The sequence below is a fragment of the Aptenodytes forsteri genome, unplaced genomic scaffold (assembly GCF_000699145.1).
Source record: "Aptenodytes forsteri isolate BGI_AS27 unplaced genomic scaffold, ASM69914v1 Scaffold156, whole genome shotgun sequence".
In the NCBI taxonomy this organism is placed as follows: domain Eukaryota; kingdom Metazoa; phylum Chordata; class Aves; order Sphenisciformes; family Spheniscidae; genus Aptenodytes; species Aptenodytes forsteri.
Genome location: NW_008794166.1, coordinates 802,628 through 815,352, shown reverse-complemented (window position 1 = coordinate 815,352; position 12,725 = coordinate 802,628). Strand labels below are relative to the sequence as shown.

Below are 12,725 nucleotides of genomic sequence, written 5' to 3'. Positions count from 1 at the left end.
TGCGCTCTTTTCAGAGGAGAGACATCCACGAGGAACTGCTGAAGAGCCAAAAGGTCTTCTCCGAGAAGCTCAATCACTTAAGCCGACGCCTCGCCTGGATAAATGTCACCATTTATTCAAAGGTGGGCAGGAGCATAATGTGAGCAGCTCAGAGGAGACCAAGCAAGTGTGCCTCTGTATCTGTGCTGCTCAGCTCACATGTCACAAGTGTCATTTTCCCTGGTGTTGGAGCAATGCTAATGATCTGTGGGGCTTGTTTTTCCCATTTTGTGCATCAGAGACTCCTTCCTAGGCCTGGACCCCATCCTGTCCCAGACTTGGTCCCATAGTGTTTGTTAGGACACAGCCCAGTCTGTTCTGAGCTGTGCGTGGTGCTCTACGCTTTCCCTTGGGGCATCAGGCCTCTGCACCGCAGACAGAAGGGTGCGGGTCAAAGGGAGATTCAGTTTCAGGGCATGTCTAGAGGATAGAGGCTGCTGTAAACCATTTCCCTGAGCTGTGCTGAGGGTCACAGGGGGGTCTCACTAGTGCTGCTCTTCCTGAAATCTGCAGGATCCAAGCTTAGCATTTTTTGTTCAGGTGTTCTCCCCTTCTTCACTTGGTTCCCACATAGAGGGAGTGCATTCTGCATTTAGTAACGCAGTGACTGTTCGCACAGGTTGTCCCTTCTTCCCTGCATTCACCATTTTCCAGGATAAAGTCTCTAGTCTGTTTTCTCATGAGCAGTTTGTGCTCTTACGCTCTGCAGATTTCCTCTTCCTGTCGTCCCTTGCACATTGCCGTGCCCCGTCTGTGTTTGTAGCTTTTTTGTGCTGGGGAAGAAGACACATTTCCTTGAACATGCAGTGGCAACAGGGTCTCTGCATGTGTCCCAGGATGTAAACAGGGAGGGGAAGAGCAGTAGTTCCTATGAACATGTCTGGCAGAGCTGCAGTGGCTGACCCTGACTCATGCACTCTTTGCTCGTCTCCTCCTTCACTCCCAGAGCAGGACTGCAAGGCACAGTGCTGTGCTGCAGAAGCTCTCCAGCTGCATTAGCATAGCCCATGCTTGCCAGAAAATAAACCTTTCTTCCTGGACTGCTCTTGAAAGGCTGAGGGGCATTAGCAGTGTGCATTGCAGGGATCGCTGCGATGGCCCATGCAGAAACACTATTTGTGTCTCTAGATGATCTATTGTCATATTAAACGCAGGTACCCGCCTCCTATCAGGAGTGCGGTGTCACCTTTCTGGATGAATCAGCAGCATCTGGGAGTGAAGGTTACAGCCTTCCCTGCTTGTGCCTCCTGCCTTGGTCTTCTTGGCCGGCAGGGAGAACAGGTCACTAGCTGGCTCGGGCTGTGAAATGTGCCTCGGGAGCTGAGTGAGCTTGCTCTGGAGAGGAGTGTGGCTGCACGGAGGAGTTTGTCCATACTGCGTGTACCTTCAAGGCTCTGCCTCACAGCTGTCACAGGTGCCTGCAGTTTCCCAGTGGAGACATCCACCCAGCGGGCTCCTGCGTCCCTGGGACTTGTGTGCAACGGAGGGACACATCTGTATGAGTGTTGCAGGCACTGCTGATGGAGAGAAAGAGACTGGTTCTGTCTAGAGGTGAAGTCCTACTCTGTGCTGAGGTGTCAGAGCACGGGAGAGGCTGCTTCTTCCTTGGGGGAATTAGTCACTAGTTTAGTCTGAGCTGAGGGATTCAAGGTTAGATGAAAGGGAGTGCTACAGCTTGAAAACACTTTTAGTTTTAAAGTAGATAATCCTGTCTTCAAAACATCCCCATGAGAAGACCATTTCAGCTTATTTTATTACAACACTGTGTTTATCCATCGCGCTGTGGATAATCACATCTTTGTATCCTCTTGGTGTAGGCTTTCCTCTAGCTTGGCAATGCCTGAGATGACTTTTTGAGGTTAACAAGTCTTAATAAAACCAAATGCTGCTTTCTTTACCTTAATGTTGTCTGCACAGTTGCTTTTTATCCTGAAAGCAACAGTTGAGCTGACATGTGTGTCGGTGTGAAGATAAAGATGTCTTTTGGTCAATTTAGTTGGTTTACACTAGTTCAGTCTAATTTACAGAACAAACCCATGTAAATCTCCCAAAGGTGGTAGCAACACACTTTAGAAAAGCCACTAAGCAAATGAAATCACTTATCTCCACCTCTGATTTTAATTTTTTTTTAATTAGAAGTGTAACCCTCCTTCATCTATTTTTATGCAAACTGCTATTGTTTACAATATTTCTTGGCATTGCAGGATATGAAATAATATCTCCTCTTTTTATGGCTTTGTTGGTGCTGATTTTTATAGCTTAAAGTTATGTAGATGCTCTTAAATTTCCTGTTTTTAATTTAGGACCCCCTGAGTTTTGCTTAGAGAAGCAAGAGGCTGATGTTCCTCAGGACAGTAAATCTGGTTGAATGGCTGGCACAGAACCCGAAAGGCTGTGGCCGCCTATTGCAAAGATCTGAGTTGGTATGAGCTTTCAGCCTGTTCCCATTTAATTCCCACAGAGGACCAGCTTTCTTTCCAACAGATTTGTGCTGTGTTTGCTAGTGCCTGCCTTCCTTCAGCCAGTGTATTTGGAATAAAAACTAGCATGCCTTTTTTGCGATCAGGCCTGTGTGGTCAGATACGTCCTACCAAGGAGTAGTTCTTGGAGGGTTTCAAGGCTCAGTGAGATAAAGCCATCTGATGTCACGCTGGTGGTAGCTGTGCTCTGAGCTTGAGGTTGGTGTAGAGATCTCTGATCATTCCCTCCACCTAATGCTTCTGTGGCTCTGTGAAAAGACTGAATGGCACAGATCTGGTTAATGAACTTAGAGCAGTGGTCTGAGGAGTGTCTCGGACATGGAGATGTTTCTGAGGTCTAAGCGTGGTGCTGACTGTTGCGTTTCTCCAAAGAGAAGCTGGACAAAACTGAATGGGGATTGTTGTGTTTTCTCTGGCCAGGAGAAGATGCAGGATGTTTATTGGCTGCTGCGAGTGTGCATCCGCACCATCGAGCATGGCGACAGGACGGGCTCACTTTTCGCTTTCATGCCAGAGTTCTACCTCAGCGTGGCTATGAACAGCTACAGCGCACTCAAGAACTACTTCAGCCCTGTAAACAGCATGGAGGAACTTCCAGGTAAGGGGATGGAGAGGCCTTGCTAATTCCAGCCTGATAAAAGTCTAAATAAAGCCATATCCTTATGGTGAAGTAGTGGTGGTTGGGCATCATCCTTTCTGTGTCCTTTCCTAGTTGTGATGTGCTGCACCAGTATATTGTCTGTGTGCTGTGGGGCAGGTGCTGAGCGCTGTTCCTCGGGTAGGTACCCACTGGCGAGCCGTGGCCATTGCTATGCTCAGGCAGGAAGCCCATGCCTTGCCTGAAGCTGTCGCATGTTGGCCGTAGTGAAAATCACTGGCAGCTATGGAATTTGTTTCCAAGGAGGCATCAGGAATGGGCTGGGATGCTGGAAGATGTGATTGCCCCAGCAATGCGTGCCACTGCCTGCTGGTCCCTGGGTGGGAGGAGATGTGCCATGAGTGCAGGAACTGGGACTGCTTTCGAATCCCCCTGGGATTTGGATACGTTCCTGTGGAGATGACCACCCACTTGATGCCAAGAGTCTGTGTTTAGGTGGATTCCCTCTGTGCACGTTCTGTGCTTTTCCTGACTAAGTGATCCCAGCAAACTGTTAGCAAATTGTTCTGTGCTTTCCAGAGCCTGCAAAGGTAAGAAGAGCTTCTGTTCCCACCAAGATGACATAGCTAAAGTGTTCACATCCATTAAGTGGGATCTGTGCCTGCTGTTCAGGGTGCAGCAGAATTAAGCGGTAGCAGACTTCTTCAGGGCCTGCAGGCTGGACATGGCTTTTCTGCGTAGATCTAGGGTGTTATTTGTGTTGCTCAGCCTCTTCCACATTAGGCATCTCTCCCTTGCTGTCGACTCAGTTGCATGGTTTTATCCTTCTCCGAGTAACTGTTTTAGACTCTGCAGACTGAGGTGAGCGGCTCTGTTGGAAATGAATGTGCTTTCCCAGCTGTCTGTTTTGACAGCTAGGCAAAACTGCAAAGTTAGCTGTAGCAGGAATGAATCCCATGGTCTGTGCTGTGTCCACAGGAATGCTGGGACCAAAGGGCTGCCCACTGGGCCGTTGACATGACCCCTGCTCCCTCCTTCTCTTTGCAGGCTACGAGGAGACCCTGATGCGCCTTGCTGCCATCCTGGCCAAGCACTTTGCTGACTCGAGGATCGTGGGCACGGGTAAAGCTGCTCTCCTCTGCCTTGGGGTGATATATTGCACGTCTGGCCGATCTCACTGCCGGTGGATCACCAGACTTCTGTTGGGATCTGTTTGCTGAATCCATTGAGTGCTTTATGCCTCCACGTCCAAAGAGAGGCTGGGCGCTGCCCTTGTCCGGTGTGTCCTGCTTATTCCAGGGTTAGATACATGACCTGGGATACCCTTTTGAGAGCAGGACTCATGTTGCAGCTACTTGCATGTCAAATCTGGGGTTACTTCTTAGCTGCCTGAGCATAGGCACGCTCTCCACATCAGCTGGGACAGCAAACCTCTATAAGTGAGGGCCGGTCCCTCCCAGCCTCCGGTGTTCAGGTGATCCCTGGCATGCTGCATGTCCTTGGGTGCCTGGCCTAGCCCCTTCTCATTCCTCCACAGACATCCGGGACTCCCTGATGCAGGCGTTAGCCAGCTACGTCTGCTACCCCCACTCGCTGCGTGCTGTAGAGAGGATCCCAGAAGAGCAGTAAGTGCTTCCCTGCCTGTTCCCAGGGAGCTGGGGCAAGGCTGGGGTGGTGGCAAGGCTGGGTGGGGGACCAGGTGGGCTGCCAAGCACTGCCAAGGGTTCAGGAGCTGCAGCAGGGTGCTGGAGTTGGTTTGGGGAGCCTCCCTTTACCCTTATACCAGTGGCTTTGCTCTGTCCCAGCTCCGTAGGTCCTACCGTGGGTCCTATTTAATCCCCTGTCCCCAAACCCTTTGTGGCTGACCTATATCCTTGTCTGGCAGGCGGATCTCCATGATGAAGAACCTCCTGGCTCCCTATGAGCAGCGACCCTGGGCACAGACCAACTGGATCCTCGTCAGGCTGTGGCGGGTGAGCGTTCTGTCCCTCTCACCATCTGGGGCTGGGTGAACACTGAGCATTTCACTTTCCAGTAGCAGCAAAACCCAACTGGTTTCCAGCCTCTGAGATCTTTCCTTATCTCTTTTACCAGGGCTGTGGCTTTGGGTACAGATACACACGGCTCCCACACCTGCTGAAAACCAAGCCTGAGGATGCCAGCCTTCCCAGCCTGCAGAGTGAGTGGGGCAGAGGATTGGCACTCAGGATTATGATGGGTGGTGAGGGAGGACCAGCCTCTTCCCTGGCAGCCATCTCTACTATGGGCCAGGCCAGCTGCTGAGATGGCTGCTGAAGTAGGGGGATCCTGGCCAAATATCAAGGCCTGACCTCTGCAGCCAGTATTTCCTTTCCTGGACGTCCCCTGTCTCTCTGCACTGGCTGGTGACTCTTTTGTGTGCCGAGTGATGGGTTAGATCCATCACGAGAAGGGGTTCTGCCCTTCAAGGGAGAGGTGAGAGGCCCTCACCAGAGCTTCACCCCAAAATGTAAGCCTGGGAGAAGGCTCTCTGATGTCCGTAGCGAGCAGCTGCTGTGGGGAAGCGTTGGCAAGTATGCCAAGCAGTAGGTACCCTGTGAGAGGGAGTGGGTGCCCGAGGAGGCAGGGCACTGGAGAAGTTTGCAAGCAGGGAGTCTTTTAATAGGGCATCTCAGAGCCTGTCCTGCCTTTGGCATGGCAATTTGGTTCTCAGCACTGTCACCAAACTGAGGGGTTCCTCGGCTCTGTTGCGGCTGAGAAGGACGTGGGGAGGAGAAGGTACCTTTCTTGAGCTGAAGAACATGTCCCCAGCTTCACCCTTGCAGGGTCTGTGCCTGTCTGGTTACATTCCTGACCACCCTCTGCTCTGGAAAAGGCTTTGTGCCAGAGCTTGCTCCTGGAGAGCTGCCCGGGGTTGGGGGACAGAGGATGCTGCAGCCTGACATGGGCAGGCAGCATGTGGAGGTGCACACTAATCCCCATCCAGTGGGGAGAGCTGCCTGTCTCTTGTTTTAACGGCACTCTTGTTCTCTTTCTCTCTCCTGCCCGTGGGTGCCCAGGAGATCTCTCTGTTGCTAGTTTCCAGAGTAAGTTTGTTGTGTGACCCTCTCTTGTCTGGTGAAGTAGCTTTAGAGAGTTCCCTCCTTCCCCTCTTCTGTCTAGAGAGACGCTTCTTTGGGGGGCAGAGGGCTTCACACAATGATCACTTTTCTCAGTTACATCCCTCGGAGATGCCAGGGGGACCGGTGCCCACATGGCAGTCTCTGAGGCTGCATCATGGACCCACTCTTGCACCTGTTTTATCAGGGATACCTCTGTGGTCAGAGCCCTGCCGCAGCCCTCTCATCCTTGGAGGACAATGGGGAAGCCCTGGTACACATGCAGGAGAGACCTCATGACTGTCCCCTTACCCTCCTACCGCACAAGCAAGCCCCCGAGTGGCTGCCACCAGTCCCGAGTGGCTGCCACCAGTCCCATGGGGCGGTCACCGAGCTCCCCCCATCCTGGGGAGCTCTGGGACTGGAGCAAAATTCCTCAGTTTTTGAGGTCTCTCTCCATCCATCTCTGGATGGCTCCGCACAGTCTGAGCCTGGAGCGGGCTGGGCTGGCTCCTGGGATTGCTATTTTAAGGCGCAACCAAATCAATAATGAATGCTGATTTAATTGAAGAGGGACATGGGACTCAGAGGTGTCCTTGAGATGCTGCCTGGGGAAGGAGGAGGAGATGACCCCCCCACCTTCCCACCCATCAGTCTTCACCTTGTTGCAACTTGAGCATTGGCAGGGACAACGGGACAAACTGCTGAGCTGAGAGAAATCCCTCTTTGTCTGGGTCTGCTTTTGCAGGCCAGTCTGAAGGGAGCTTGGGCAAATGCCTCTTCTCTGGTGCTCCAGCCTTGTCCTGCTTTGGGGATGCTTCCTTGGAGGACTCTGCACAGGTGGCAAAGGTGTGCTGGCGCTGCCTCACAATATCCATGAAACACACAGAGCACAGACCACCTGGTTTCCTACACTGCCTTTTGCCCATACTCACCGATGGTGAACAACGAGATGGCTGCCTGGGTTAGCCCAGGGAGGGGGAGAGGCTCAGAAAGGCCGTGTGTGTTCCTGCCTGCTCCCTGAGTTGTTCCTTAGCCCTGCTGGCACCAAACAGCTCTCATGCAGGCAGGGCCTTGCCTCCGGTTTGGCTCCTGGGAGCAGATAGGGGCTCTGTTCAGAGGCAGGGGCAGTTCTGGATGACAGCTGCTGTAGGAACTTGTTTTGCTTTCATCGTGGCTTGTAGGAAAGGCTGGGTGCTGTTAAGGCACGCACACGGTGAACAGCAGCAGTGGCCCTATGCCAGGCCCAGCCTGTCTTGCTTTTACCGAGCTGCAGGGTGTCTTCAGGTTGCGGCACAGGGCTCCTCTGCCCCAGGCCTTCTGCCCACGCATCCATCAAGCGGTGGAGGGTAGGTGGGTGGGACCATGAGATTATCTAGCTGAGCTGTTGTGCAATGTGGGACAGAGAATTCACCCACGTCCCCTTCCCAAGTCCAGCAAATTGCCTAAGCTAAAGAGGTCTTTCAGGAAGAAATCCTGTCTCGATCTGACAACAGCAAAAGCATCAGCTGGTGGCAGTTGAACTGTCCAAGCCCTTCTGATGATGGTTCCTTACCCTCAGAAATAAATCCATTGCTCTTTCCTGATGGGAATGTACCTAACCTCGTCTTCTGTCTTCCACTGCTGCTGCTCTGCCTTTCTCTGCTGGGTTAAACTCTGTGCATTACAACATTTTATTCTTCAAAAGTGCTTGTGTACCAGGGTAAACTCACTTCTTGGTCTTTTTTAATGGTGAAAAGAAAGTGCAGCCTCTGTGTCTTATTCAGGAAGGGGTTTTGCTTTTCTGCAAAAGAAAATTCTGCAGAATTTTCTCCTTGTTGAATATGATCAGGTTTTTTGTCCCAGTCCTCAAGTTTCTCAGGGTGCCTCGAGCACATGGGACAAAGCCCCTCGTTTAGTGTCATCTGCAAATTTGGTAAGGGTGTGCTGTGCCCCATCATCCGTCACTGACAGAGAAGACAACGAGGTGGGCTCCAGTGTTGACTGCTGGGCTTCTCCACTTGTGCCTGGCGGCCAGCAAGTTCCTGAGGATCTTGAACTGTAATTCTTACGAAAGGTTTATCCTTGAACTGGCATCGTATTGTAATCTTTTAGAAAATACCAGCTTGATGCCCAGTCAAAGGAACAAATTACACAACAACACTTATGAGGAAAGGAAAACAGAACAAAAACAAAACCACATTATGCCTTTGTGCAAATCTGCCACACACTCTTGGTTTGGATGTGGTTCTGCAAGCCCCAGTGTTCACCCTTTCCATGTTTTTAGCAGCCCCAGAGTTGCCAGTGTCATGCTGGCTAGAACGCCTCCTTGCTCTGCCAGTCGTGGAGCCAAAACGTGCATTAGCCTGTTTGCCAGCGCTTTGCTGCGGAGGCATGCGCGGGTCCCAGGCGCGCGCTGGGGCATCCTGATGCCTTGCACTCGACCTTATTGATATCTCATCCCCTGAATGCAGCTTTTGCTTTCCTTCTGCCTCACCCTACAACATTCCCTTTGGTCCTCTCTACATCTTTGAACGGGCGCAGTTTACCAGCGATGTGGATCGCTGCATCCGCAGCTTACCTCTTTCACTGCTGTTTCATCAGTCCAACAGCCACAGCCACTGAGCGGCAGCTGTGTCACATTGACATTGGGATCCTTTCGAAAATTCAGATTAGCGTTGGGTGGAACTGCTTTGCTTCTGAATCTGGTCCATTTTGGGCTTTCCTCCTCTGTGCTCCCAGCTCTACTGTGAATGCTGCAGTGTCCAGAGCCCCCCTTAGGCTGCTGACCAAGGAGTCTCACAAATAACCCTGTTATAAATCTTCCTGGGTCATTAGCAAACTATAAAGTACACAATTATCTTCCTGTGATGAAAGCACATGACCCTGCTTCTTTACAATTATCTAGTCGGAGCACTTATTGAAGGCTTCCACTTTGTCTGCTTTATTAATTTTTATCTGTTAATGGGCCTCTGCTACTGTTAGACTTTCTCCCTTTACTACTTTTTTTAATAATTCTGCTAGAATTTTTTCCTATAGTTCAAGAAACTTTGCATGTAATGTGGTTAGTCATGGATGTCTTTTATGTCTTCTCCTTCTATTACCCCTTTTCTCCTTGGTTTCATCAACCACTGGCTATGTTTGATTATGTTCACTTTACCTTTTACATTTTGACTTATGCCTTTTTTTCATCCTGGTCTCAGTGAACCTTTTAACCCAAGTGCTTGCTGTAGCACTGGGGCTTTCTGGCTGCCTAGTAATCTTCTTAAAGAACTCTGTTTTTATTCACTCTTTCCCCCCCAACCTAGATTTTTTTTTTTTCCTCTGACTATTTTGCTTATATTTTTGCGGGGAAGTTTCTGTTGTGGAAACATCGGATATATCTGTAACCGCTTGGGGCCACGCTCTGTTGCCCACATTAAATGTATTGAGGTCATAATTTCTGGCCTTGGAAAACCACTGATTTCTGTTCCAATGACTGATCTTTATCTGTCATAATGAAGACTAAGCCAAGATTGCGTGGCTTTTGTATTAGGGAGTTACAAGTTTTAGAAACGCCAAGGATTGCCAGGACCAAGAAAGTAACCACATCAGTGAGTATCCACAGACTCCCTGTGAAATGACATCCCTGTATGAAATGGCACATCTAAGGGCTGTGTCGTTACCCAGGAGGGCAGTCGTAACTGAGACCTGAAGGAGGTGGGTGGAAATGCCTCAGCAAAGGTGAACATCTTGCAAATGAAGATGAAGACAGCACCAGGGCTAGGTTTCTGGATACCACTAATGATTGCCCTATGGAGAACCTCATCTGGGAACTCATGCAAGGGACGAAGCTGCTCTTGCTGTATTCCAGGGCTGGTTCCTTATGTTGCTTTCAGAAAGTAGCAGTGATTGCAGCGTCTTTAGATTCAGAATCCTCTTGGGAGCAACAAAAACCAAGGAAGTCCACTGTTTCCTGGTGTTAGCTTAAAACCTTAAAAAAACCCTACATAACTGTGGAGAAGTTTGACGAGAGGCACCACTTTTTAATGCTTTTATAGACTGGCACAGTCTTTGCCAGCAGCAGGGAAAGCATTTAAGAACCTAGAATTGGAGGTTTGGAGCAAATTCATACTGCTTATTGGAAAAAGACCATGAGGAAATAGCCATTGGCTAAAAATCAGGATAAAGCAAGTTATTACAAGCATAAGAGCATCCTTCATAAAGCCAAAGCTGCCTTCAAATGAGGTAGACTTTGGCTGGGCAATTCATTTTGAGATCTGTCCTGACTTGAAATGTTGGTAAAAGAGGCTTTGGCGACAGACCAACGGGACAACCTATGGAGCACATCCGCGAGGAGTGGTGATCCTTGCCTAGAACTGCTTCGGTACTTGAAGGCTGCAAGGGGGCTAATATGTCAGCAGTTTTAATAAAAAGCACTTTTTACACGTTGAGGGGAGGGTGGGGAAAAGAAGACACAAAACTTAACCCTACAAAAGGACCTTCCAATTCTGAATGACTGAAGCATCGCCAGATGTAGAGTGGTGAACATGAAGGGAAAATGTGATTAAAAATCAGTGGGCTGCAAGCTGAGCATAACTCTTAGAGGCAAGATTGCAGGGTGGGCTCCCTGGGACCTGTCTATGCACCCTTCTGAGAAAAGAGCCACGGTATTTCAGGTGTGACCTCCCCAGGGCCAAGCAGAGGGGTGACGCCTCCCCTTGATCTGCTGAGCACATCCTCTTACCATCACCAACCTCTTAGTTGTAGCAAGAGCCCTCACCTGTCTCCTGTTGAAGCTGGTATCCTCCACAACCCCTTTAACGGTGCCCAGACCATTGTTTCCCAGCCAGGACTGATATTTGGGATCATTCTTCTCCAGATGCAGAATTTTCTCCTTGTTGAATATGATCAGGTTTTTTGTCCCAGTCCTCAAGTTTCTCAGGGTGCCTCGAGCACATGGGACAAAGCCCCTCGTTTAGTGTCATCTGCAAATTTGGTAAGGGTGTGCTGTGCCCCATCATCCGTCACTGACAGAGAAGACAACGAGGTGGGCTCCAGTGTTGACTGCTGGGCTTCTCCACTTGTGCCTGGCGGCCAGCAAGTTCCTGAGGATCTTGAACTGTAATTCTTACGAAAGGTTTATCCTTGAACTGGCATCGTATTGTAATCTTTTAGAAAATACCAGCTTGATGCCCAGTCAAAGGAACAAATTACACAACAACACTTATGAGGAAAGGAAAACAGAACAAAAACAAAACCACATTATGCCTTTGTGCAAATCTGCCACACACTCTTGGTTTGGATGCTGCATGCGCTTCTGATTCCACCTCTCCAAAGAAAGCCTGGGAGAACCAGCAAGGCTCAGGGAGGGATGGTAAAGGGGACAAAGATGTGACAGTTTCTGTATGAGAAACTGCAGAGGCTGGGGCTGTTCCCATTTGAAAGACTATCGTAAAGGTCTGAAACCATGGCTAGCTGGAGTAAGTGACTGCAGAGCAGCATCTCTCTGTCTCTCCCACCAGAAGGAGGGGGCTGCAAAGAATAAATACTATCAAATAAAGTGAGTAGGAGCCAAGCTCAAATCCGAATTCCTTCCACCGCACACAATTGAGCTGTGAAATGTTGCTCCAGGACATGTTCAATGCTAAAGGCTTACACAGTTTCAGGGGACACTGTAAAAGAAATCCACTGAGGATCACTAAATACATAAAAAGGACGTCTGGCTTGGGCTGTCCCTGAGCCATGTGTAGCCAAGGGCTGGGAAAGTACTTGTGGGTGGGAGTAGGACATCAAAGATGTTTGTCGTGATGAAATCCCTCCCAAAGATGTGCTTTTAGGCAGGATCAAAGTCAGGGCCCTGGTCTGCCCGGAGCGATTATGCACTGTGAGACATCAGCGCACATCCTCCATAACAACAGAACCTCATGGCAATTACTAGTGGGTATTTACAGGATAATTTATCCTGTAAATTTGAGCTGATGGTCTCCTGCTATCCCTCTCTGGCTTTGCTAATCCCAGCTAGCAATCTGCCTGTAGTTATGCCTCACTTCTCAATCCCTAGGGATGTGATGGAGGTCAGCCTGTGTTTCCTATTCCCGTGCTGGCCTTTCGAGCAGGCTGCCACCCCAAATACCTTCTGTAGTCACAGCACGGCTGTGCCAGTGCTGCCAGAGTTTCCACCTGCTCTTACTTACTGATAGGTTCTAGTAGAGGGAAAAGTAGTTGGATTTTTTTTTTTTTTTCCTTATACTTGGTAAATCTGTTCAAGTTTCTTTCTCCAAGCCCTGAATTTTAGTCTGTGGCTTGAACTCTGGTAACCTTCCCAGTGAGAAGCATCTGTAGTCACAGCACGGCTGTGCCAGTGCTGCCAGAGTTTCCACCTGCTCTTACTTACTGATAGGTTCTAGTAGAGGGAAAAGTAGTTGGATTTTTTTTTTTTTTTCCTTATACTTGGTAAATCTGTTCAAGTTTCTTTCTCCAAGCCCTGAATTTTAGTCTGTGGCTTGAACTCTGGTAACCTTCCCAGTGAGAAGCATCTGTCCCATTTTTGCCCCCCCCCCTTCCCCGCCC

General features: G+C 49.7%; 1 protein-coding gene across 1 annotated transcript in view; it reads left to right on the top strand.

Annotated features, from left to right (window-relative positions):
• Window positions 1–12,725, top strand: part of RNF123 (ring finger protein 123) — a 53,349-nt gene that overhangs the window by 22,316 nt on the left and 18,308 nt on the right. Inside the window, exons 26-31 of the mRNA XM_009281189.2 lie at window positions 15–122; window positions 2,940–3,117; window positions 4,165–4,239; window positions 4,655–4,742; window positions 5,003–5,090; window positions 5,212–5,296. Coding sequence (XP_009279464.1) covers window positions 15–122; window positions 2,940–3,117; window positions 4,165–4,239; window positions 4,655–4,742; window positions 5,003–5,090; window positions 5,212–5,296 — 622 coding nt within the window. The remainder of the gene's footprint in view (window positions 1–14; window positions 123–2,939; window positions 3,118–4,164; window positions 4,240–4,654; window positions 4,743–5,002; window positions 5,091–5,211; window positions 5,297–12,725) is intronic.